The following is a 26,655-nucleotide window of genomic DNA, read 5'->3' on the forward strand; positions in this document are numbered from 1 at the left end:
TCGCGTTCCGTGCTTTATGTTCCGTGCACCTCGCCAGGCCGCCGTTTCCGCGTCAGTACTCCGGGTGTTTCCTTCAGAGTGCGTTAACAGTCGGTGTTGGCGCGCGAACGCGGCAGAATGTCCGTGTCGCGGCCTATGCGACGTACGCGTGCTCATTGCAACTGCGTCTACACTCCGCAAGCCGTCTTACGGTGTGTGGCGGAGGGTACTTGTGGTAGCGCTATCTTTTTGGCCCCTTTCTTTCACCATTCGCGTATTGCGCGTGAGAAGACTCCTTCTCAGTAATCCTCCGCATTCGGGAGGACGACTGTTCAGACCTGCGCCCGGCCATACAGACTGTGATTTCCCTAATCGCTCCTGGCAGATGCCGGTATGGCCGATTTCCTTCTCCAACCTTGACACAATCCGAGCTTGTGCTCCGTCTCTGATGACCTCGATGTCCACGGGACGTTAAACCAATCATCCCTTTTTGAAGTACCTGAATAATGACAACAAAACCAGCGGCTGCATTTCAATCTACGTCGTTTATTGTTTTTGACACATGCTACAAGTTTCGCCATCAAATGCTGTCGTCTTCAGGCCATCGCTTACGGAAACACACACAACACGATAGAAGAGCATGAGAGCTCAGACAACATAAATCATAGTTCATGTCTAAAAAGGGGATAAATCAGATCATAAAATTCCATGATAAAACAATATAGTACTGTTATCCATACAAAACGAAATTTAGCATCTAACTTATATTGCATTTTTTAATTTTTTTATACATCAATAACGTAATGGACTTGAGGGGAACGCCCACGTACAATGAGCTACACCAGCAAAGCGATCGCATTCATATATATCCCTCACCGGAACACCGTCCGCCTCCGGTAGCTGAGTGGTCAGCGCGACAGACTGTCAATCCAAAGGGCCCGGGTTCGATTCCCGGCTGGGTCGGAGATTTTCTCCGCTCAGGGACTGGGTGTTGTGTTGTCCTAATCATCATCATTTCATCCCCATCGACGCGCAAGTCGCCGAAGTGGCGTCAAATCGAAAGACTTGCACCAGGCGAACGGTCTACCCGACGGGAGGCCTTCGTCACACGACATTTCCATTTTACCGGAACACCTACAAGCATATATATATATATACTAGTAATGAAAAAGAAACAAACTAATAACATAACAACACGTCACCGGAGTGGACAAATGCAGTTCCAATCCAATGAATAAACATTCACTGTAAAATAAAAACCTACTGACATACCAACATACACTCTAATATCCCCAAAACATAAACAAAGTAAACCGCGGTCTAAAAAGAAATGGTTCAAATGGCCCTGGGCACTATGGGACTTAACTTCTGAGGTCATCAGTCGCCTATAACTTAGAACTACTTCAACCTAACTAACCTAAGGACATCACACACATCCATGCCCGAGGCAGGATTCGAACCTGCGACCGTTGCGGTCGCGCGCTCCAGACTGTAGCGCCTAGAACCGCTCGGCCAACCGGGTCGGCCGCGGTCTAAAACCTGGTGTATAAATAGACCTTTGCTCCACTGATAATACTCTAAAAAAGCAACACAGTCAAATCCCTTAGGTCCACGACGCAAGTTTAGTAAATGTTTTACTTGCGTTTGTTCAAGACCGCGGGTGCAAAATCTCCAAAGAAACAACGAAGCATGTCATCAAAGTTCCTAATAATTCCGAGAATTCTACCCGACCTAAAACAATGTTGCCAACATTAGCCACCTTCAGTATTTACCTACAGGGTTAAAAGTAGCATACATGATATATGTTCACAAACTATTGCAGAGGAACGTTTTGGATTAGTAATATGAAAAAAGGTCATTCTAATTTATTAAATATTCTGTACGACGCCATACTAGTATTTTCTCCTCTGTCCAGTTAGAATACGCCCACATTTCAGGAACTGAATCTGAATCAGTGGTATCATCTCTTAGATATTTCGCGAAGGTATGACACTGACATTTAAGAGTAAAAAACTGATAGTCCTGCTGCCCATTAAATTTTAGGATGGTTCAAATGGCTCTAAGCACTATGGGAGTTAGCGTCTGAGGTCATCAGGCCATTAAATTTTAAGAACAGTATATTTTCGACGTAATGTTTGTTAAAAGTAGGCCTAATATTTGTTGTAAGTACCTGTTATTTCGGTTCCAGCAACTTTTTCTACTCGCCTAAATCTTTGGGTGATATAGTAGGTCTACATGACGCCCTCGATGCCGAATGTTAGACTCACAATGAGTTTCGACAAAGCTTTTCAGCTTTACGCAGTGCATCGAACTAGATCGCAGTGAGTGCTGCTGGACGCACATAGGAGAAGACAGGGGTTCAGTCCCCTGTGTACGTTCAGGTTTAGATATTTTGGGTTTTCTTACATCGATTAAGGCTAATACCGAGTGGTTCCGTTAAAAACAGTGTGACCAATTTCCTGCCCCATCCTTGAGTTTAAGCTCTGTCATTAATGGAAGTGTCGTCGACAGAACGTTAAATCCGAATGTAAATTTATTCGCTACGGACTTATGGGAAAATTTAAAGGGCAACTCAGCCAGAAGGGAACACAGCTTCATTCTCTTTTAATTTGACAGAACTCTCATCAGACAAATACATTCGTTGGTAGTTGCCCTTCTTGTGTGATGCTGCATGGTTAATGTCTAGTAAAACCGTAAGTGGAACTCGCGCCATGAGACAGTGATCACGCATACCTCCAGGAAGTGGCCATAGAACACTTTGGACCTTGTGTATTTTTGCTCGTTGTTATTTGTCAAGCTGTAGCCAAGTTACGCCACCAAAAGAAGGCATCTTATTTTGTAATGTTAGTGTTGTTGCTGCTTCGGTGTAGTACTTGGATCGGTACATACAATTGCACTCCATCCCTTCTGTGACGTGCAACCGTCGCATGGACAAACGTATCACTTCCTGAATTACAACAATTGTAGCGAAGAATTATTTTGCACCATTCTATACAGTTAAGACATATCATGCATACCGGCGTACCTAATCGTTACAATGTCATCTTGCTAATATTATCATCTTTTGTTGTTACTCTTGTCGTTGCCATCGGGGATGTAACAGCTTATATGATTGTAACGCCTAGCGAACAACAGCTCCGAGCTTGGTTGAAGCGAAACTCGTGTCACTTTAAGCTTTCTGTAAAATAAATACGTTTCTGGTATAATGAAAAAGGTCTTGTTTTTATTTTAATTAACTTCTTTTTAGTAATATTTCGTTACACTGTGAAGTAGCTTTGGCTGAACTATTCCCACAAAACCTGAGAAAGTGTCTTTGGATTAACACCAGTCTTGTTGCCGCATGAATTACAGGTGTTGGCTAGACATGATTGTTGGCCACTGAAATCTCGTTCCGCGTATGCGAGACTTGGCCATTCCTGCTTTTTTGTTAGATTTCGGCACGACTGGTGCTATTCTTCGTCGTCCCATAACTCGTGCTAATCTGTTCATCTCTACGTTAATACTACCCCGTACATCATCTATAATTTGCGGACAACGGAAAAAACAGGATTTTTTCCTGTTAACCTTGAAGGGTTAATATCCAATGTCTGGATGGTAGATTTAATGTTCTTATTCGTCTGATTGGGTATTTTAACGATGTCTGGGCGATAATAAACGCCATCAATTATGACAATGGCTAAGGTAACAGAATACGAGCCCTACTTGTTAGCAGAAGGGGGTGGGGGACACTCGCATGAATACTTCTTGGCGAATTAAAATAGTACAGTTTTATCTAGCGTGGATTTTAACCGATACTAAACCATAGGCGATAAAATGGCTGATGAACGGATATGACAACGTTCCTCTTTAAATGACATTTATTTATTTATGCCTTTACCGGTTTCGGGTTTCATAGTTTACCGTCAAGTGGTGTGCATTCCTGCTCGTACGTGTAAATCTGATTCTTAGAAGCGTCAAAACTTAACCGTTTTACTTGACTGTTAGGTACACAGTTTATATCCTCTCTTTCTTAATATTGGTGTTACGTTTTAATAATCTTTAATAATATTGGACTCCTACTTGTCTCAGTAACTTGTGTCTTCTGGATAGAAGCCAACGAACTTAGTCCAGCTGTTCACGATGTCCTGCCGTCTCCGCTTAAGTCGTTGACGTTGTTCGTTGCCATTAGTTTCCTTGTTGTCTGGAGGTTTGGGCTTAGAAGACGCATCCATACCAGCGAGATGGGCCTTAGTACATTCTCCGTATCTCTACCTGATACGGAATTTTTGATAAAAAATCTGGTGAAAACTGCATTACAAGCGATACTAATATTTACAATTTTCTTATAGGGCTTGTAACCCAGATAGCTTGTGGCTCAACTGCCTCACAATGTTTATGTGCACCAGACCTTACGGAAAACGAAAATCGAATATCGGAATCCGATTATTATCGCTGTTGTTTTTACACGTAAGGTCTCAATCTAATTTTCTGCACCAATCAAATATCGGCTTTCAGAGCGTCACTTGTTTCACGCGAATAGTCTCTGAAAATCAGTTATTCAGATTTTGTCAACGCGTTGAAGTTAAATTCATAATACCAACGTAATATTTTTAATGAAAGTACGATTTCCTTATGAGTGTCAAAAAAAATGGTTCAAATGGCTCTGAGCACTATGGGACTCAACATCTGAGGTCATCAGTCCCCTAGAACTTAGAACTACTCAAACCTAACTAACCTAAGGACATCACACACACCCATGCCCGAAGCAGGATTCGAACCTGCGACCGTAGCAGTCACGCGGTTCCGGACTGAAGTGCCTAGAACCGCACGGCCACCGAGGCCGGCTTTATTGAGTGTCAATGAACTCCTAAGGAGGAGAACGTTGTTCACAAAAGTTTATAAAGATCTTTTCTACACCAATTAATCCACCCACCTAGATCGTGCACGTTGTGGAAAAGTGCGAAGTGATAGCTGCTTGAAAATTACTGTACAATTTAGAGACACAGATCGCTAGAAAATTTCCGAATGGGTCAAGAGGTACTCCCGTTTTTGCGCATAATAGGGAAGTAAGATTAGGGTTCAAAGTCCCGTAGAGAACAGTTCATTAGATACGGAGCACAAGCTCGGAGTAGGGAATGTAGGGAAAGGAAATCGGCCGTGCTCTTTGGAGAGGAACCATCCCAGCATTTGCCTGGGGCGGTTTAGGGAAATCACGGAAAACCTACTTCGGGATAGCCGGACATGGATTTGAACCGTCGTCCTCCCGGGTACGAGTCCAGTGCGCTGACCACAACGTCACCTCGCTCGGTACCGCCGACAGAATTAGTGAATGTTTTGTAAGCAGAAACTGTGTAAGAAAGCCTTTGCCACAAAAAATTAAATGGTTGCTCAGAACACAGAGTTGTTGCCAATCGTTACGTTTTTCTCAATGCAGCATATGTATCTGCGTTCATTTCTTTGCATCCAGTAAAAATTCAAGTAGCATCTCTTCTGTTGGTTAAAGAAAATGCATAACTTCCTGCTCAGTCCAGTATTTCACCTTTTCCTTCACTCCACGACAAGTCTCTTCGTCCAGATTAACCAACATTGTCTGAGGTAAGTAGTATGCTGACAATCTGATCACAAGAGAAATGCGGTGAAACGTTTGTGTCGAGCGAATATCCGTCGTGGGAGCTTAAATCGGGCATCTAGAACCGCACGTCCAAAATAAATATTGTACTACTTTACATGAGTAGTCAGAAGCGGTATTGGCAAATCGGTTTACGGGTTACATGGTTTGGGAGTTAATGCAGGTGAGTAGGAAAAACAATTCTGTAATCCATAATTATTTTTAAAAAAATGGATGTGTGTGTGTGTGTGTGTGTGTGTGTTTCTAATTTCCACGTCTCCTCTTAAACCACTGGACCGATTTCAACGAAACTTGGTACACATATACGCTATTGTCAGGCGACATTCGTTGTGGGGGTAAGAGCTACCTACCTGTCAAAGGGGATGGAGGGCGGGGGTCGGGTGAAAAAGCAGGATAGCCGGCGAAGCATTTGTCCGCACGGCTCCCCCCGTCGGAGGTTCGAGTCCTCCCTCGGGCATGGGTGTGTGTGTTGTCCTTAGCGTAAGTTAGTTTAAGCTAGATTAAGTAGTGCGTAAGCTTAGGGACCGGTGACCTCAGCGGTTTGGTCCTATAAGACCCTACCACAAATTTCCAATTCCAATATTTGTGAATGAGAGCAATTAGCGACTTGGAGCTAACTTTACACATAATGTCAAACCTTTACGAATGTTTTTCTGTTACCACCCCTACAAAATAATGAAAGGAATTTTTTTTATCTCATACTACTTTTCTGTCATTCATGCATGAAAAGTTTCGCTTGAGGCATGACGTTAAAATTTATTACTTATTTGTTACTAATTTTATTTCCAAAAAAAAATCACAGATAGTATCCATATATGCCGGTGAGCGTTCGTACAATATTATGTCACTGTACGACCCACATTTCGGGAGATACGACGTCGTAAACATTAAGCACAAGGCGAGACACCGCATGGTACGGGCGTGGACGCACAGCTGTAAATAAATACAGAATAAAGTATTGGTGGTTTGCTGCTTGACACAGTCACTCCGGTTAAACACCTACACGTTACTTTACAAAGTGGTATGAAATGGAACTAGCATTTGAAGTCGCTAGTGGGAAAGACAAATGATCGACTTCGATTGATTGCGCGAATTTTAGGAAAGTGTAGCTCATCTATAGAGGAAGCCGCGTATTGTAGCTGGAGCCGCATTGCCTTCTGCCAACAACGTGACTGTTTTTGCAGATGTGATTTGGTATAAAATTGCGCGAAAGAGCGCTATCTCGTTCCGCAGCTCCTCATGCTGCGGAAGACACGCGCTGGGGCACCCCGAAGACGTTTTGAGCCCTCACTTGTGATAGGTTTCAGGTAGTCAAAAGTGTGTCGATCAGGTGTAGGTGTGCGAGCGGAAGAGAAGCTGAGGTTCTTACGAATGCATAAGGAGGACATTATCGTATCCGTCGTTTCCGTAGTGTAGCGGTTATCACGTCTGCCTAACACGAAGAAGGTCACCGGTTCGATTCCGGGTGGAAACACTTTTTCGCCACGCTGAACAAGACATACTTATATGCATTTGCTAAGGTGTCTACCCGAGATCTTTGAATTCATCTTCGTACATCCCATCAGAGTGTAGATTGTCCAGATCAAATATGAAATTCACTCAGTACTGACGGGGGTTCTTTTTGCGCTATTGATACTGCTCGAGTGTTTGGGATTCCACGAGGTCGGATTAAAGGAAGGCATCGAAGCAATTGAGAGATTAACGTGCGAGTATTGCCGAAATGATCCGTGAATTCAAGTGGGAATTCCTGGAGGGATAAATCCTACTTTTAGTGTAATCCTACTGAGGAAGCTGCGAGAACCGGAATTTGCGACAGACTGTGGAACGATTCTTCTGCCACCCACGTACATCTTGCGTAAGGATCGGGAAGACAAGAGAAATCAGCGATCCAGCGAAAGCGTAGAGACATTCGCTTTTCCTTCGCTTTTTTTGTAAGCTGACCGAGGGAATTCAAATCCACGTCCGGCGATCCAGATGTAGGTTTTCCGGGATTTCCCTAAGTCCTTGCAGGCACCTGCCGTGGTAGTTCCTTTGAAAGGGCACGGCCGATGTCCTTACCCGCCCTCCAAAGATTCCGAGCTTGCGCTCCGTCTCTTAATGACCTCGATGTCGACGGGACATTGAGTCCTAATTTTTTTTTTTTTTTAATTTGCGAGTGGAAGAGGAAAGGGAATAGCTAGCAATGGTTCTAGGTACCCTCCGCCGTGCACGGAATGGTGGCCTGCGTAGTATGTATGTAGATGTAAGGGTAGCGGTACTGTCTCTCTGTCACCAGAGGCCTGTAACACGTAGTGTTTTATGAGAACGGACGCTGCGCACTCTGCCTGTTTTGGCTGGTGTGAATCCGGTAATTGGCTGTACAGCGGCTGGTGTTACGGCGGCCAGTGCTTCCGGCGCGGCTGTGCTCGGTGACGGTGCGCAGCGGCCGGGCAGCAGCCGGTGTAGGAGGAGGAGGAGGAGGGCAGGCGTGTTTTTTGTGGAGCGGCGGCGCGTGCAAGGCGTGTGGCAGCCGCGCGTCTCCGGGAGGCAGCCGCCAGGCGCGAGCGCCGGCTACCAGCCAGCGCGGGCACGCGCCGCGGCGCCGCGTGAGGCGGAAATCCGCCGCCGACACGACTTCACTTCCAGGAGTAGTGTCAGGCTGCCGGCTAATGCAGACCCGAGACTGCGCGGATAACCGAAAAGCAACGGATAACAAAAAACACGCGTTTGTACGTCAAACTATTTATTGTATTTACAAAACATGCTACATATGACATTTGAAAGCCCTCTGCGTTACATACGCGTTGCTCGCCGATACGAAGTTATCGGTATTCAGCTCCTAGGAGAAGGACCCTCATCATTCTTCTGAACGGTTTGGTACAGACCGCCTCCCCTATGTCAGCCTTTTCATTTCAGAGTAGCACTTCTGCCCAACGTCCCCAAACGTTTCTTGTATATATTCTAGCATTGTAATTCTGACAGAGGCAGCAAAGGATTTGGAAGAGCAGTTGAACGGAATGGACAGTGTCTTGAAAGGAGGGTATAAGATGAACATCAACAAAAGCAAAACGAGGATAATAGAATGTAGTCGAATTAAGTCGGGTGGTGCTGAGGGAATTAGATTAGGAAGTGAGACACTTAAAGTAGTAAAGGAGGTTTGCTATTTGGAGAGAAAAATAACTCATGATGGTCGAAGTAGAGAGGATATAAAATGTAGACTGGCAATGGCAAGGAAAGCGTTTCTGAAGAAGAGAAATTTGTTAACATCGAGTATAGATTTAAGTGTCAGGAAGTCGTTTCTGAGAGTATTTGTATGGAGTGTAGCCATGTATGGAAGTGAAATGTGGACGATAAATAGTTCGGACATTAAGAGAATAGAAGCTTTCGAAATGTGGTGCTACAGAAGAATGCTGAAGATTAGATTGGTAGATCACATAACTAATGAGGAGGTATTGAATACAAGTGGGGAGAAGAGAAATTTGTGGCGCAGCTTGACAAGAAGAATGGAACGGTTGGTAGGACATGTTCTGAGGCATCAAGGGATCACAAATTTAGCATTGGAGGGCAGCGTGGAGGGTAAAAATCGTATAGGGTGACCAAGAGATGAATACACTACACAGATTCAGAAGGATGTAGGTTGCAGTAGGTACTGGGAGATGAAGAAGCTTGCACAGGATAGAGTAGCATGGAGAGCTGCATCAAACCAGTCTCAGGACTGAACACTACCATAACAACAACAACAACAACAACATATATTCTAATATCTGGCTTCCCCTAGAGTTATTACCCGCTACAGCTCCCTCGAGTACTATGGACGTTATTGTCTGATCTCTTAACACATCATCCTGTTCCTTCCTCTTCTCAGCGTTTTCCATACATTCCCCTCCCCGCCGATTCTGCAGAAAACTTCTTCACTTCTTTTGTCAACAGTCCATCTAATTTTCAACATCTTCGTATCAGACGCTTCCATTCTTCTTTTCCCGTTTCCTCACAGTGCATGATTCACTAGCATTCACCAGATGTAAATTCTCAGAAATTTCATCCCGTCGTAGCCAGAAATGCCCTCTTCGACTGAACTAGTCTGCTTTTTTGTCCTTATAGCTTCGTTCGTCATGTACAGTTTTGCTTCGAAGAATGCAGAATTCCTTCGCCTCGCCTACTTCGGGGCCCCTAATTTTCATCTTAAGTTTGTCGCTAATGTCGTTTCCGTTGCTCTTCATTGCTTTAGTCTTTCCTACTCTGAACCCATGACTATGCACAACATATTGTTCTGTTGAGAATTTTTCATAATTAGAAATTGGAAGGAACGATCTGTATTTGCTTTGAAGAAACTTTTAATGGGCAAGGTTGCGTTCAGTACTATTTCTTCCGGCTTCAAACAGTTAAGACTGTCATCTTCTCCTGTTCAGAAAACTTGCTGTTACACATCCTGTTCAATTATGAGTGTATCACACATGCCATGTTGTTCTTATAGTAGATAGTATTCAGCACACTCCACACAGGTCTGCCAGGCCTTTTTTTCATTTTTAACAAACCTTGTGGAATCTGCTACTTAATGTCCACCATAATGTCAATATAGCATGTGTGATATAGTGATAATGGAACAGGCCGTATTAGCAAGAAGTTTTTTGAAGATTTTTCAGTCATTGTTTCCTCGGTGTAAAGATTGAACAGTAAGAGCGGAATATTATACATCCCTGTCAAAAACTCTTTGTAATCGGAGCGTTTTGTTCTTGGTCTTCGATTCTTATGGTTACCTCCTGCTTTTCGTAAGTATTAGCGGTATACACCTATTTTTCTGAGAATTTCGAACATTTTGCGCGGTTTTACATTGACGAACGCTTATTCTAGGTCAACAAATCCTATGACATCTTGATTTTTCTTATATCTTGCTACCGTTACCAAGCGCAACGTCAGTAACTGCCACCTTAGTGCCTGTGTTTTTCCTAGTGCCAAACCATCATTTAACAGATCCTCAGTTACAAATAGTAAATCGGCGAAAAACATGTTACAAGTGTAGACTCACCTGAAGGTGCTAATGGAAAACGGAAAAATATTGCAAGCCTCTCTGGCGGTGGGATTGGACACGCGTCGTCTTCCGTCGGTGAAACATTAGACACACGCACATAATAGCGTATTCTAAACGAAAATATTCGTTCTAATTATAACAGAACATTCCAGGCGTTGGCCTTTTCCCGAAACTCGCCGTACTACGCATCACTAATCTGTATACGGAGAAAAGGTTGCTTGCTGCAGAAGATATGTGACAGCTAGCTGGCGGCACGACTTTGTCGTCTCCCTCCGCCAAGCAAAGTACTGTACTTACCAGTTCTCTTTCTGACGCGGAAAAAAAATAAGAATAGATTTTCGACTTACTTAGAGACTCTAGAGAGATCTGAGTCAGACATGAATACCAGAATGTTTACACGATTTTTTTACGAGACAGGTAAACTCCATATCTATGATGAGTTAAATACTGACAAAACAAATGTAGGAACATTCAGTTCTTTATTTATTGGTTAAAAACAGTCTTGGTTGCAATTTTAGTTTTTTTATTTTTCAACGACGCGTTTCGTCTTATTTATGCATCTTCAGGGTATCTTTTCTAGATGGACGCGAGAGGCACTAAGATCTTTATTTTATGAACTGAAAAATGTAAACAAAATTCGAATAATAAACAGTCGGAACTATAGAATATTGTATGTTCCTAGATTGTGTAGCGAGGAAAGCAGAAGAAACAGAATCTGATTGCAAACAGGGGCAGTATTACCTGTGCTGGCTACACTATTTTGAAACAGAACATGACGTGATTTCTGCAAATAACGAAAAAATTTAATGCTTTATTTTCATTCCTTGGACGATAAATGTGTTTTATCTAGCACAAGGTTCATGTGCTGCTGCTTAAAACTACAAATGAAGTGTTGTCTGTGTTTCGAGTCAGATTTACTTTCGTTTTATTTGTTGTACTATCGAAATGCAATAGTAGCAGTTAGCAGCTGAAACCTTATTATAAGGACTGGCCATACCTTCGTCAGGAAATCATTTTTATTGTATGCGGACGAAAATTACGTTCATTGTGTTCGTAATTCGACGAGCTCTGTGGTGTCTTTCGTTTCATTGTATCCAAATCGTAGAGATTACTCCTTAGAGTGAATACTATGCGCGGTGCTGTGTTTTAAATATAGGTTTCGGATGATTCGTATTTCCTTAACCTTAATGTGAACTTTTCTAACAGTTAGAAACATGGTCATAGTCGGTAAATAGAAACGGATTTTCGCAGGAAACGTTACCGGCAAGTTATATAAAATCGGTTTCGAGTAACAATTACAATCTAAAATTTGCACGCTATTGAATACGCTGAAATATACAAAACAGAAACTATTAGCAATCACCTCCCTTCAAAATATGTGTACATTTCATATGATCTTACATCTTGGCTGCTGGGATTTCCTCGCCATAAACTTTGGCTAGTGTTCATGGTACGGTGCTATTGGGTGTTACGTCAACATCCTCTTCTCTTTCGATCTGTAAACCAGCTAATTATCGTACTGCCTCCTAGATATCCACTAATCTACAGTTAAATCTACTTGAGAATAAGTGCAGTTACAAGACTGAAATATTTGATAACAAATATCTCATTATACACTTTCAGCCATTAGAAATTTTCCATCTTCTCCAAATCCAATGTTTAAAAGAAGTTCATATATCTAAAAAAATCATATTTATAAATTATTTTTTACTTAATTCATAATACAATAGTTTCATATTAAGAGTAGCATTGTTCCGATAATTGTAACGTCAATAACTCGAGCAGATGTAAAGCAAAACGAAATTGTAGGCTTCGAGAACTGAGTTTTAGTCTGAAAACGCATTGCGTTTAAAAGAATAACAAATGGAGTGACGAAACAGTGCATTATAGTAATTAAACATTTTGTCTGTCTCGGTAAAAGTCAAGAGACAAAAATTTGTGTTGTAACGTTGAATTTTATGCCTGGAAACGCGAAAGCTTAAATACAGTCAAAAATTTAATAATAAAATCCGTCAGCTTCGTCATCACGGCTCCTGTTGTTACGTAACGAATTTCATTGCGAAGTCAGAATGTCAGAAACGTGTATCTGTGGGAGCTACATTGCATTATTAATTGCAGTTTGCGAAATTTTGTTGGAATATATCCAGAATTATCTGCGTATAGTATTCTCTCATTCTGTGTATATACCGCCGCAATTTCGCAAACTGCAATTAAAAATGCATTTTAACTCCTACAGATATGCTTTTCTGATATGTTGACATCGCAGTGAGTTATTACACAACTGAAGCCGTGATGCTCAAGCTGTGACTTGTAATTGTGCATTGGTTTAGTAAAAGTGTAATACAGTATAAGGCAGCAGAATAATTTTATTATGAAGTTTTCCACATATTTTACTGTGTCGTTTGCCAAGAATAGCTACTATGGCTATCGTGAAACAAATATACATTATTTACAGTCCCGTCCATTCACGAAGAGGCACATATCCTCATGACAGAATGTGAGCTGCAGTAGCATTGTTGATCGACTGCCGGATCATTGTCGCCGAGGCACGGCGTAGGCGCGTGAGGGGCAGGCCGAATTCTCCGTGACTACGCTCCGCGTTGGTGGTGGAAGTCCGGCCGCCTGGTCAGGGGTGCTAGTAGAGGGCTGAAGGGGGGAAGCACACGGCCGCGGCGGCGCTGCCGCGCACGCGCACTCCCGGCTCCTGCAGCCTCCATTATGTAAGGCGCGCCACGCTATTGGCCGAGTACGCATGACGTCATAGACGGCCAGCCGCCAATCGATGCAAGCGTGAGCTGGCCGAGTCGCGCCTCGGCAGCGGTGGTGAGCGCGTCGTGCAGCGCCGCTCCACTCCGCGCCAGGGACGAGGTAAGTCGCTGACAGCCGCTGCCGCCCGCAGGGAGGCTGCGTGTGCGAGTGCGTGCGCAGGTACGAGCGCGGAGGTGGCGGGCATCGATCTGGCGCTCCCCAGCGTCCGTGTCGCTGAACGACGCTGTTAGCGCGTGAGCGCAATTTTCTGCCGATATTCTAAATATCTGATCGTCGACAGCAATATTTCCGTGCCGGCTGTTCTAATTCCGGAAGGCGACTCGCCGGCGCCGCGCCATTAATACGTCATGCGGATTCGTCGCGGTCGGCGCACCTGAAAACGCGTCATCGCTGTTGCCAACCTTGACACCTGGAAAGAGAATGGTGACAACCGACTGACGACGCGCTCCTTCAGCTCAGTGACAGCAACGTGCGGTGTTCTGTTAACTGTATATCGGACCAGCACCGTTGGAGGCCTGTGTTCTTGGAACAGAGAGACGGATGACATTATCTTATAATGCTGAAGTTTTTAACGCTTCATCTATTGTAATGTTTTTTTCCCCAGCCTCATTTCATATGAATCTCTTCACTTCGAAATCACTCGACGAAGAGGCTCAAAATAACTGCAGCATGAATTCTGGTGTTTGCATACTTTTAAGAATCGGCTTCTTCCGTGAGAACACCTTTCTCCGCGTGATGTATTACCGTGCAGGGGATCTTGAGTTTGTGAGAACATCGATCCGTCAGCTGTCCGTGGCTCCTCGTTAAAGCCGCACTGTATCATCAGCTCGACGCGCTTCCAGGTCTGAAGAACAGCAATTTGGATACTTACACGCAGCATGCAAAGTAATATCTGTAGGTACCATTCATTTACGTTCCAAAAATATCTATATTTGACTAGTTAATACAAACTTTTGCATTACGTCTCTTCTGTAACTTACGTTCAGTGACAGTTTTAACTTTTACGTCAGCGAATTTCACAAGACTTGCACCTCTCTTTCTACCCATGTACTGTGCTCCGCTCAAACTCGTCCAAGTTAGTTATAAGTTTTCCTATGCTTTCCTGCAGTAAGCGTTTTCGTTCTATAATACATAACATTTACGGCAGGAATTCGATATCTTATATATTTGGACCCCTCGGAGACTTCACTAAATCACGAAATACACAGACGACGTCAATTAGCCACCCTGCAGGCTCCCTAATTCGTGATTGTTTCGAAATGTTTGGTGGTTTCTGTTATGTCCGCTCCGAGCGGAATGCATAACAGAAACAGCTGTCCGCAGCATGACCAGTGGACTTTAATGTCGAAGTTTCGTAGTCTTAATTGTTTTGTTTTTATTCTCTCGTTCTTGTCTTCGCGATTGACTTTCTCTTCATTTTTAGAATTTTCTTCATTACTGAAGTATTCGGATTGGTGTAGTTACCCACATCACGCGGCTGCGATAAACTAATCCGTGCCTCCGTTAGGTCGACACGCTGTTGTCACCATGGCAACGATAATATCCGCGCTCGATTTGTTTGGAGGCTCTCCTGCGATTGCAGTATTTTTCTGTACCTCAGGGCGAATTTATCTGCTTTCTGATTTATATCTGTTTTTGCAGCTGTGGAAAAGAATGCCTCCAAAATATGGTGAAGCATTTATTGAAAGGAAAGATTGTGATAATAATGGTCGTGAGGATGAAGGGAGAGAGAGAGAGGAGAGAGAGAGAGAGAGAGAGAGAGAGAGAGATCCTATCGAACGTGTCAAAAACAAATCTTTTAGCGGAAACTTTTTGAATACTGGTTGCCGATTCATATACTCATACGTAATACTCGGGGTTGGAGGGCATATACGATAATATGGAAGACTTGGTTGCAAATAGTTTATGTGATAGTTGACTGAAAGATAACATAAATCAGAGTTTGCACATCGGATCTAGCAACATACAAAACAGACATTTACCTGCGTATTTAATATCTAACACACTTTCATTGAATTCATTCTATTAAAAAAATGTAAAGACATAACAATTTAGTGGTTAATTTTATCGCAGCTATTTCCAAGAGAAAACTCATAGCGCTCGTTCAAAAACAAAAATTACCTGTAGTATTGACCTGTCAGCAAATTCTTGCACTGTTGTGTATTTATGGCGATCTTCCTCAGTAGTTTTTTTAGTAATGAAGCATTTGTGTGCACATTTTCTTACGTGAACTGACAAACTGAATTGAGGAGCCTACTTTGGTACCATAACACGATGGATGCTAGAAGTTTACTGTTATGTTGACGTGCATCTGTTACCAGTGACACGGAACAACGGAGTTGCCACACACCGAAAGAACAATTTTACTGATGTGAGGTAAAAGTAATTAAGTTTTTATAATGCAAAATGGGACACAGGCCTTCTGTGAAGTCCGGTTGGCTGCAGACTGGCCATAGATATAGCGGAAACATAAAATTGTAAGCTTCGTTAAGTATTGCGTAGACACGAGAGTTTACTGTCAAGCGGTTCTCGCCGAATTTTGTCGTCACGAAATTCAACGTTGCACAGCTTGCTTAAAAAGACATCGCATTTGACGATGAAATACAAAGAAGAATGGATTCATCGTTGTAACAGTTTCGTAGCAAACCACAAGTGTTCATGTCATTTTGAAAGCTATCATTAAATCGAAATTGTCGTTCATTGTTCTGAGTGTGTCTTGCAGTTGATGACTCTCACGATTTGTTTTTCGTCATTTTTGTTTTTTGCTTGTATGCGAGAGTTCCCTTTGCATTTTACGGTGAGCGGTGTTCTGCCAAATATGTGCGTACCCTAGCATTCAGTTGTCTTCCTCAGTCTTCTCAGCAACCATGGCAACAGTATCTAGTTGGGAACTAAACGGTAGTCCACAGTCGGCCTCTTATAATCAAATAGTATGTCATTAATTATTCACTAAGATTTCCAACGCTGACTGTCACCAGTTAACGTAGTTTCGGTCATATGATTACTACTTTTTTCTGATGAGTTAAAATGGGATTGGCTGGGTACGTAACTTTTGTATACCTCTGAAAAAAATATACCTCTGGATTTCAGGATTTGTTCCTTTCCCGTTGGAACTGTTGAATGGATCATTCATTGAAACGCTCTTCTGGCGCGTACATACGCTCTTTTCTGCTGGTGCTTGAAAAGTTACCCCGTGAATTTGATATTTATGCCTATTTACTGTGGTCTTAATTTATTGGTTTTATTACAAGAACTGCAAAGTATTTTGTAAGAATGTAAATTTGAGAAGTACTGTCATATAGGATTTGTTTATCGCCATAACTACAAAACGTTCCTATTGTTCGGAAGTAATTAAAATTTTTCATACAAGAAAGCTACATGATATGAGAGCTGTCTCAGTTTGAAAGCTCTTTCAGGTGAACTACTGTTGTAGTGCTCTTTAGTCCTACTGTATTTCTTACTTACTTATTTGCATATAATCATACGTTAAATCATATAATTTGCTTCTTGGACAATGTGATCCTCTTTCGAGTTGTGTGCGTTTGGCATAATATTCATCTGCGTTGATTAGCTTTACTAACATGACGAGACGGACAGTGTTAAACAGAAGTGCAACACCTTGATGAACATAATTTATACTGACTGTGATGAATTATCGTGGGAATTGGACTGCGCTTTAGGCTGGGATGTTTATTCACCAACAGATGCCTCAGAAGTTAAGTATTTAAAATTGCATCAAGTCTATCGAGCTCTACAATGCTCGCTCAGTATGTATTTCCTGATCTATTGTAGAACTGTGCAGTAGTGTATTCCACTGTAATCGTTGTTGCAATTACAACAATGTATGACTTTCTGAAAGGATTTCCTGAGGGCGTAGCAGTGTTTCTAGAGTTTACGTTGGGGAATTGTTGTTCTGGGTGACCAACGTCTGTTAATGGTTCAACGGAATTGAGAAGTGAAAAGAAGTCTATAGAAGATGGAGAATCCATCCTGGCATCATAGCAACAGCCCACAGAAGAAGAAGAAGAAGAAGAAGAGGAAGAAGAAGAAAAGCATGTTTCATGTATGGATGATGACTGAATTGGACGGCCACTGCCCCTATGACGAAAAGCTTCTAGAACTGGAGTAGTCAACATTTTTTTTTACCTGGCGCCCACTTTTGCATCTCTGTTAGCAATTAAATTTTCTACCCGCCCAATGCTTTCTCAGTAATTGTGATTTATGAAGTAGGGCAGCAGCTTTACCTTACAAAGTTTACGAAGCCGAACTACAGCGTGTTAAAGCGTATAATAAGAATTATTTACCAAATGCTTTATCAAAATTATATGAAAACTCAGTGAAAATGTTTTTAAAACCCATGCCAACTACCGCCGATCGTGGAAGTTGGAACGCCCACTAGTGGACGGTAGGCACCAGAGAATTTGTCATGAAGGATAGCGGATGGTAGAGACTACACCGCAGAACTCAGGAACGGGAGAGTCATTGTTTGGAGATCTGCGAAAAGGCACGTGGTAGGTTTCACTATGACAGCTCACAAATAATATTCAGCTTCCTAGCTGGTGCGTAAACTAACGGTACCCGTTTGAGACGAAGCGGCCAAGATCAGGAGACGCATCGCCAGTACTTGGAGAAATTAAAAAATAACTGCACATCAGAATACTCCAAATTGGGCCTCCTTGCCATTTCGAAAGGAGACCCAAGTGTAACACTGTGAATTCGTTCCATTACAAAATTTCGGCGCACAAGGTTGACCATTGAGGATTTACCAATCGATGAACATGTGCATCAAGCTTTCAGCCGACATCTGACACTACATGATATTATTTCCTTCCCAAAAGCGGAAGAGCTAATTAGTTGGTCCTGGTAGAGTCCCTGGATCGTTGTCTGCCTAAGACGGGTTCCTCAGCAACGTTCTGAAGGAAGCACATCGCGGAGCATTCATCAAGCTGGTTTAGACGGTTCCTTGTTCGTATGAAGTACAGTGCTTTGTGATGCGCAGGTAGAGTTTTGAAAAACAAAACGTTCTATACTCCTCCAGAACGATCGTCACATTCATAGCTTGGGAACCAGTTTTACGTAATGGCTGAGGTTCTTCCTACTTACGTTAAGCTTATTCGTTCCCTTTTCCACTTCCTTCGCAGGTGCGGCTCAGGAAAGAATATTATTTAATACGCTTCGGGAGGTCCATTTCTTCGGCATTATGGTCGAAGAAGAGGAAGGTAGTCTCCTTTGCCGAAGTTTATATAAAAATGCAGTGACCAGATTCTTTCAGTTCCAAAAAGAAAGGAGTCACCTTCGTCCGTTCGATTTCCGTCATCAGCGAACTTACCGAATAACTTCATTTTTAACGGGACGAATTCGCCAGATGTAAAAGTAATTTGGAGATCATGAAGGGAATTTGTGGAGCCGTCACTGTTTACAGTATCTGTTAAATAATCTAGAGAATAACGCCATAAGCCCTGACAGGTTGTTCGTGGACAATGTTCCTGTGTAGAGGAAGCTCGCAGTGTCAGAAGACAGTAGCGAAATGCATGAAGAGCTGCAGAGGACTGGCAGATGACCCTGGACGTCAATAAATGTCATGTATTGTATCTAAATTGGCTAGGAGATCAATTTCTGTTGGATAATATTATTGGCGATGAAATGAAAGGTAGGTGTGGCTGGGGCCTCCGTCGGGTAGACCGATCACCTGGTGCAAGGCTTTTTAGTTGACGCCAATTCGGCGACTTGCGTGTCGTTGAGGATGAAATGACGATGAAGACAACGCAACACCCAGTCCCCGAGTGGAGAAAATCTCAGAGCCGGCCTGAAATCGAACCCGGGCCTCTCACATGGCATTCTGCACACTGACTACTTAGTTACGCAGGCGGACATTATTGGCGATAGATAACTGAAAATAGTAGCAGCCGTAAAGTACCGAGGAGTGGACGTAGTGCGCTCACGGAGGATTACCGACAGACTTCCACGCAAATGGAACAGGGAAGGTACCAGAACTCGGCGGAGCTGCAGTTGCAGTATTTTTGCTCCGAATATGTTCAAAAATGGTTCAAATGGCTCTGAGCACTATGGGACTTAACATCTTAGGTCATAAGTCCCCTAGAACTTAGAACTACTTAAACCTGACTAACCTAAGGACATCACACACACCCATGCCTGAGGCAGGATTCGAACCTGCGACCGTAGCAGTCCCGTGGTTCCGGACTGCAGCGCCAGAACCGCTAGACCACCGCAGCCGGCGTCCGAATATGTGTAGCCCCCCACAGCGGAGTTAGCTGCTCCTTTTCATAGCTCACGTTCGTCGAGAACCGCTTGCGCAGCGAAGAGGCCCGTGTCACAGGAAAAGAGCCCAGATCAGTCCTGTTTACAAAGAGGGGAAAAGATCGGATGCACAGGATTATATACCAATATAACTGACGCCCGTCTGTTGCAAGAACTTGTAGCATATTTTCAGCTCAAAAATTATGACGTTAATGGAGGGAAACAAGCTCCTTTCAAAGAACTATCACGGATTCAGAAAAAAATCCCGCGTATGAAACACGATTCCCTTTATTCGTACACGACATCTTGCAAACAATAGGTGCAGCTGATCGGGCAGAGTTCGCCTTACCAGATTTCCGAACGGTGTTCGACACTGTGCCGCATCGTCGACTACTAACAAACTATAAGAGGCAGTGTCTCCACAAATACGTGATAGGTTCGAAGAATATTTTGACTAACAGAGCCCAACACTGGACGGAGAGCGTTTCTCGGAAACGAAAGTAACATTTAGTGTGCCTCTAGGTAGCGTAATAAAACTTATAATGCTTTCAGTACATGGTAGGCCGCAAATCAGTTGTCAGTTGCAATTCTTAGACTGATTTCCGTGCCGGCCGGTGTGGCCGAGCGGTTCTAGGCGCTACAGTCTGGAACCGCGCGACCGCTACGGTCGCAGGTTCGAATCCTGCCTCGGGCATGGATGTGTGTGATGTCCTTAGGTTAGTTAGGTTTAAGTAGTTGTAAGTTACAGGGGACTGATGACCTCAAATGTTAAGTCCCATAGTGCTCAGAGCCATTTGAAGCCGGCCGGTGTGGCCGAGCGGTTCTAGGGGCTGCAGTCTGGAACCACGCGACCGCTACGGTCGCAGGTTCGAATCCTACCTCGGGCATGGATGTGTGTGATGTCTTTAGGTTAGTTAGGTTTAAGTACTTCTAAGTTCTAGGGGACTGATGACCTCAGCAGTTAAGTCCCATAGCGCTCAGAGCCATTTGAACCAACCATTTGAACTGATTTCCGTAGCGTAGTGGCAATCAGTTGTGAACATGAGTAGCTCGTAGTACCCATAAGTCAGCTGACACTAGCAGTTGGAGGTTGTGTTATTTGTTGTTATCTGAGAATGAATAGAAAGATAATTACAGAACAGCGTTTATTTGTTTTGCAGACCTAGTAGAAACATAACAATAATTACAGCGATGTTAATGATTTGTTTGTCGATGATTGTCCAAACATTTGACTTACATCCCGTCGAAGTACGCGCAATTAAATTTGAAATTTGAAGAGATTGGGTCAGTAGCGCAGTTTCTTCGTTTACGTGGTCCCAGGGCCCGTCATTACAGAAGAGAATCTTAATGTTGTCATGTAATGTTTTGTGCAGTCACCGACTAAATATCAAAGAAAAGCAGCCGAGGAATATGGAATAGCAAAAACAAGCCTACGAAGGATTCAGAAAAAGCTGAAACTGAGGCCGTGTAGACCTACTTTACTTCAAAGCTTAAATGGAGATGATCGGGACAGGCATATGGAAATCTGCAAGTTTGAAGGTGAGTGGTATAGTGAACAGACACAACCGTGTTTATTTCTCGTCTACAAATCTGCATGTTGCAATGGAGAAAGACGAAAAGTCTCCTCGCATGAGTGTATGGGCAGGGATTTTCAGCGATGCGGCAACAGGACCTTTTTTATTTTAATACTGCCAATTCTGTAAATTACCGGAATATACTTGAAGAAGTGTTGCTAGAACTGGAAAATATTCCGCTTTTTGAATATCTACAGCCGTTGAACGAAAAACTGATTTGGCAACAAGATGGAGTATCCCCGCATTGTGGAGTTATTGTGAGAGACTTTCTAAATGAAATTTTGGTGAATGAATTGGCAGACGGGGTACTATTGACTGGCCACCAGGATCCCCTGATAACACATCCATGGATTTTTCAGTTGGGTACACTTAAAGATGAGGTTTATTCCGTCAAGATGCGTGATACGGAGCATTTGAAGGAATGAGCGCAATCGGAATTTGAAAACCTACAGTCGCAGAAGGTTCGAGACATAATTTGTAAATCAGCGTTGAATAGGTGCTACGGTTGCTTAGAATAGCATGGAAACCACTTTGAGCATCTTTTGTAGGTTCACTGAACTCAGTAAATAATGGAAATGTCGTGTGGCTAGGGCCTCCCGTCGGGTAGACCGTTCGCCTGGTGCAGGTCTTTCGATTTGACGCCACTTCGGCGACCTGCGCGTCGATGGGGATGAAATGATGATGATTAGGACAACACAACACCCAGTCCCTGAGCAGAGAAAATTTCCGACCCAGCCGGGAATCGAACCCGGGCCCTTAGGATTGACAGTCTGTCACGCTGACCACTCAGCTACCGGGGCGGACACTGAACTCAGTATGTATATCTCTGTTGATAACAAATTTGTATTTCCGTTTGTTTAGCATTATTGGAAAATTTGGAAATTTGTGGTAGGGTCTTATGAGACCAAACTGCTGAGGTCATCGGTCGCTAAGCCTACACGCTACTTAATCTAACTTAAACTAACTTACACTATGGACAACACACACACCCATGCCCGGGGGAGAACTTGGATCTCCGACGGGGGGAGCCACACGGACCGTGACAAGGCGCCTTAGACAGCGTGGCTACCCTGCGCGGTTAGCATTATTGCACCAAACACATTTTTGACAACTGAGTTACGGATCTCCCCGTACATAAGCAATGTATCAGACATGGTCATTCGCTAAAGAGGTCGCTGCAGGAAAGTTTCGTTGTTGGACCAACCTAAGGAATGCATAAAGAGGTGGACAAAATTCCCACTTGATTAATGAATGACAGCCATAATTAAATTTTAATAAATGCAACATACTGCCTACAACAGAGAGAAACAGCCGGACAGCATACGATGACAAGATTGATTGTGAATAACTCGAGGACGGCACATTGTATAAGTGTTTAGGGATAATACTAACGAGTGGACCTTACGCTCTTGGACATTCATTTCGGGATGAGACTTTGCAAGTTAGTAGTACGCCTCAAGGGTGCACACCCATAAAAGTTGTAAAGCGCACTAGCCAGAATATTCCGAGGGAAATGACTCTTTAAAAGTTTTACGCGCAGCTCATATACCGGTCAAATTATACACTGTGGCAGCAGAGCGTAACGGCTGTGTCTGTAGCCAACTCGCTTGCAACGCGAGCGATCCAGGTTCGATCCTACCTTCGGATAACCTTTATATAAGTATGTAGATGTAGAAAATGATAGTGGTACTAACAGTACGCTCACCCACACTCTGTAAGGTTGCTTACGGAGTGTAGAAAAAGGTGTAGAGATAGGTCGCTAGTTTCCTTACTTCTATCATGTGGATATTGGAGGAACGGCGAGTTTGAAAAAGTAACACATTCTGCGTATGGACGGCGGAAGAGCGGAGCAGTCGGCGGATTCTGAGGCGAAACGCTCTCTGCCGCTCAGGAACGAGTCCTGTTGTTTGTTGAGCGGTGGTGCGGCGGCAGTTCGATAGCCGGCGTCTTTTGCGTGTCTTGCTCGAGCCCGGCGCTGCCCACCTGGAATATCGACGTCCGTGGGACGGCGGGGCTCTTAACCCAGAAGGCGGCGGGCGCGGGACCAGGCGCGCTCGCCTCGCCGCTCCTCGCCTCCAGCAGTCCGGCTGCGTGAACCGCGGCGACGCTTTGCCGCCACAGCCTGTCTCGTCTAGCGGCCCGCTGACTGCGCCCCACGTCACCGGCACTCAGCCGAATAACGCCAAGGCAATCCCGTCGAAGAGTCCGTGTTGGCTGGTACAAGCCGTTTGGTTTTCATCAGGCCTACAACATTTGGACTAGAGTTTGTTTCTTTAATATCAGTCTACGATCACAGAAAATTACGTCCCCAGGCTATCGACTTCGGTCAGTGGTGAGTATCTTCAGATCTGCAGAAAAAAAGAAAAATCAAATACAAAATGTACACTCTACATCTTGTAACCGATAAACTATGACGTAATGGAAAGTACTACTTTCATACCCAGAATATACGCGTTTAAAAATGTGCCGAAGCGTACTTGTTTAAAACACATCCAAATACGATAAATCTAGAGTGGCATCATCGACACATGCAAAGTCAGCTAGGCATCGTCGAACATAACCAAAAATACTTTTTGCAACTATGCCATAGTGCCGGCAGAGTCATCATACGAACAACGCTTCTGTTCCTGACGCACTGAGGTACAGTTGTCACAAAAATCGTATGTTTGTCTCACAAACTCGTTAGCTCAAAAATGGTTCAAATGGCTCTGAGCACTATGGGACTTAACATCTGTGGTCATCAGTCCCCTAGAACTTAGAACTACTTAAACCTAACTAACCTAAGGACATCACACACATCCATGCCCGAGGCAGGATTCGAACCTGCGACCGTAGCAGTCGCGCGGTTCCGGACTGAGTGCCTAGAACCGCTAGACCACCACGGCCGGCCAAACTCGTTAGCTGTCGCTACTGTACATATATTCAGTCAACTATACAAAATGCGGTTAAGGAAAAGACGTCCAATTAGATAAAACTATTCTGGGATCGTAAGGTACTACACGTTATAACAGTAATAAAATATACATTAAAAATCGAAATGAAATTGAATTTTAAAATTCTTAAGAAGAAATGGGTACGTGACACTGTGATTCTGAAACACTATTACAGTAATTCTAGCATACCGCAGTAAAAGCTTAAGGAGCTAACAGAATTACATGAAACATAATAAAGTGACTAGTGGAAAGAAGTCAAACGGATAAAACTTGAGACTGGAGTAAGTAGTCAGCCGCCGGGATGGGTCATAGGCGAGATGTGACCGGAGGGATCGAAACGCCAGAGTGCGGTACCTCGTCGCTAGTGATACGTTGCGTCAAGGAAAGGATCACAAAGCACCGTGACAGTTAATAACATCACATAGCCAGTGAGGTACATTATACAGACAACGAAGAGACAATCAAACAAGATGATGACACGAGCAGTACATAACGAAATGAAGCATGTATCTAATGCTGTCTATACTATCTAACTTCAAGCTCCTCCAGCCAATTGAGAGCACGACCTCCCGGTGCTTTGTGAAAGAAACACGTGCTACGCTATGTGCTCCCTACAGTATGACCGGTCTCATCTAAATGCAACCGCAAGGCAGGTTTGTTATGCGGTTGTAAATTCTCGTAGATGAGAGTAAAATAAACAGATGCTATACTTCCCGGATCACTGTTTGTATTCACGACTAAATCACAGCTAGTCAAAACATTAGGACCGTTGTGGATCTCATCCAGGCCACAATTGTGACAAATCTTTCATTCTCCAGTGATCTCATCTTGTACCAGATCATGTAGAACTTCCTTACGACTTTCTGCTCGGTAACGAGTAAATTATTTACGTCATTTTCCCGAAAACACCAAGTTTCGCAACCACACGGCCGTACGGTGTTGACCTCTGTTACACACAGCTGGAGTTTGAAATTGCTTCACAGACTGCCAAGGTTTTTTTTTTTCTAATTTATTGGCTTTCCGTTCGTATCCGTGCAGCCGTCTCAGTAGAGGAAATAGGATACGACAGTGTGTTTGATGCGAGTTGCTTGTCAGTAACGATGATACGAACGTTAGGACAACACAACACAACACCCAATCCCCAAGCGGAGAAAATCTCCGTCCCGACCGGCAAATCGAACACGGACGCCTTCGGTTAGCGACGTGACGCGCTGACCCAGCAGCTACTGAGGGGAAGTAATTGCGAGCTGACTGAGACTGCAGTCTGGTCCGTATCTGGCATGGATCCTCGCTTTGATCTCAACTTCACGCGATGCGTCCTCCTAAAGGTCACCTACCCCCACCCCCGCCCTCGCGCTATTTAAAATCTTGATTTCTTTTGTAGTATCGGGTTCAGACTGCAACTGGCTGAAATAGGTCTCTCGAATTGGCACCAGTCCTGCTCATCACTTATGCATCTACTAATTCAAGCAGTTTTAACCAGGCGATCGTTGCAGTTTAATTTATTGCATTAGCTCTTAAGTCTACGTAGTATTGCTCTCTTGTTCACGCGGTAGCTACTGTTGGTCACGTGGTGGGATGTAATTATAAACTTACCAACTAGTGAACTTTCGGGCAACAGTACTCGCCACTGTGACCTACTATTCAGTAATGCCTACTGCCGGTCAACTACAGCAGAGTAGGCAGGAAAAGCATTTGATGTAATGGGAATACGCGTATGTCCATGCAGTCGTACTGTTTATTCTGTAGTGGATTTTGCTTCTTCTCGTTTTCTCATGTAACAGTAAGACAGGGAACAGCGATTCGGATCATAGAGAACGGAGATTGGAAACTGTTGTCTAACAAAGGAAGCGAGCCAGGAACTTCTTCCCAGATGCAAGCATTCAGTTCCGCATGCGTGCAAGCGCACACGCCCGTTTCTGACACCTGCACTCTGCCAGAATTGTAATTAGTTGACAGAAGGAATCGAAGGTCCAAAAATCGGAAATATTCTCCCCATGACCAGAGTAGAATGCTCTCGAACAGAAAAAGAAGAATAATGAGGAAAAGGAAAACCGAAGGGAAGAGGGAAAACTAAAACAGGATCTTCTAGCACAAAGAGAACCTCGATCTGGAAACAAAGAAACTGCTTACAGTTCCTGTTAAAATTGATTCTGCAAAAAAATGCGTTTGCTCAAGGCGCGGATATGAATTTGATTACTGGATGCAGTTTGATTTAATGTGAAGACTTGTGACAAAAGGACTGTACGGATTGTGTAAAACGTCATCCTGTGACCGCTGCTGAAGAATGTCACATACGATCTCTTGCCGACTGAATGTGTACTCCAGAATGAGATTTCCACTCTGCAGCGGAGTGTGCGCTGATATGAAACTTCCTGGCAGATTAAAACTGTGTGCCCGACCGAGGCTCGAACTCGGGACCTTTACCTTTCGCGGGCACTTGCCCGCGAAAGGCAAAGGTCCCGAATTCTTGCCCGCGAAAGGCAAAGGTCCCGAATTCGAGTCTCGGTCGGGCACACAGTTTTA

The 26,655-nt window shown here is 43.7% G+C and overlaps 2 protein-coding genes and 1 non-coding gene across 9 annotated transcripts in view; 2 read left to right on the plus strand and 1 right to left on the minus strand.

Annotated features, from left to right (window-relative positions):
• Window positions 1-13,911, minus strand: part of LOC124799126 (serine/arginine repetitive matrix protein 1-like) — a 76,140-nt gene extending 62,229 nt beyond the window's left edge. Inside the window, exons 1-3 of the mRNA XM_047262663.1 lie at window positions 13,766-13,911; window positions 13,188-13,587; window positions 7,964-8,249 (exon numbers count right to left, since the gene is read on the minus strand). Coding sequence (XP_047118619.1) covers window positions 7,964-8,249; window positions 13,188-13,587; window positions 13,766-13,911 — 832 coding nt within the window. The remainder of the gene's footprint in view (window positions 1-7,963; window positions 8,250-13,187; window positions 13,588-13,765) is intronic.
• Window positions 1-26,655, plus strand: part of LOC124797867 (myocyte-specific enhancer factor 2) — an 896,186-nt gene that overhangs the window by 827,701 nt on the left and 41,830 nt on the right. The window contains exon 1 of one of the 7 annotated variants that reach the window (XM_047260950.1): window positions 13,342-13,463. The exons of the other annotated variants lie outside the window; for them this stretch is intronic. The gene's annotated coding sequence lies outside the window, so the exon portion shown is untranslated. Of the gene's footprint in view, window positions 1-13,341; window positions 13,464-26,655 lie in introns of those variants that run through there. 7 annotated transcript variants of the gene reach the window in all.
• Window positions 6,989-7,061, plus strand: Trnav-aac. Its single transcript has one exon. It is a non-coding gene; the product is annotated as a tRNA-Val (tRNA).

The sequence above is a fragment of the Schistocerca piceifrons genome, chromosome 5 (assembly GCF_021461385.2).
Source record: "Schistocerca piceifrons isolate TAMUIC-IGC-003096 chromosome 5, iqSchPice1.1, whole genome shotgun sequence".
In the NCBI taxonomy this organism is placed as follows: domain Eukaryota; kingdom Metazoa; phylum Arthropoda; class Insecta; order Orthoptera; family Acrididae; genus Schistocerca; species Schistocerca piceifrons.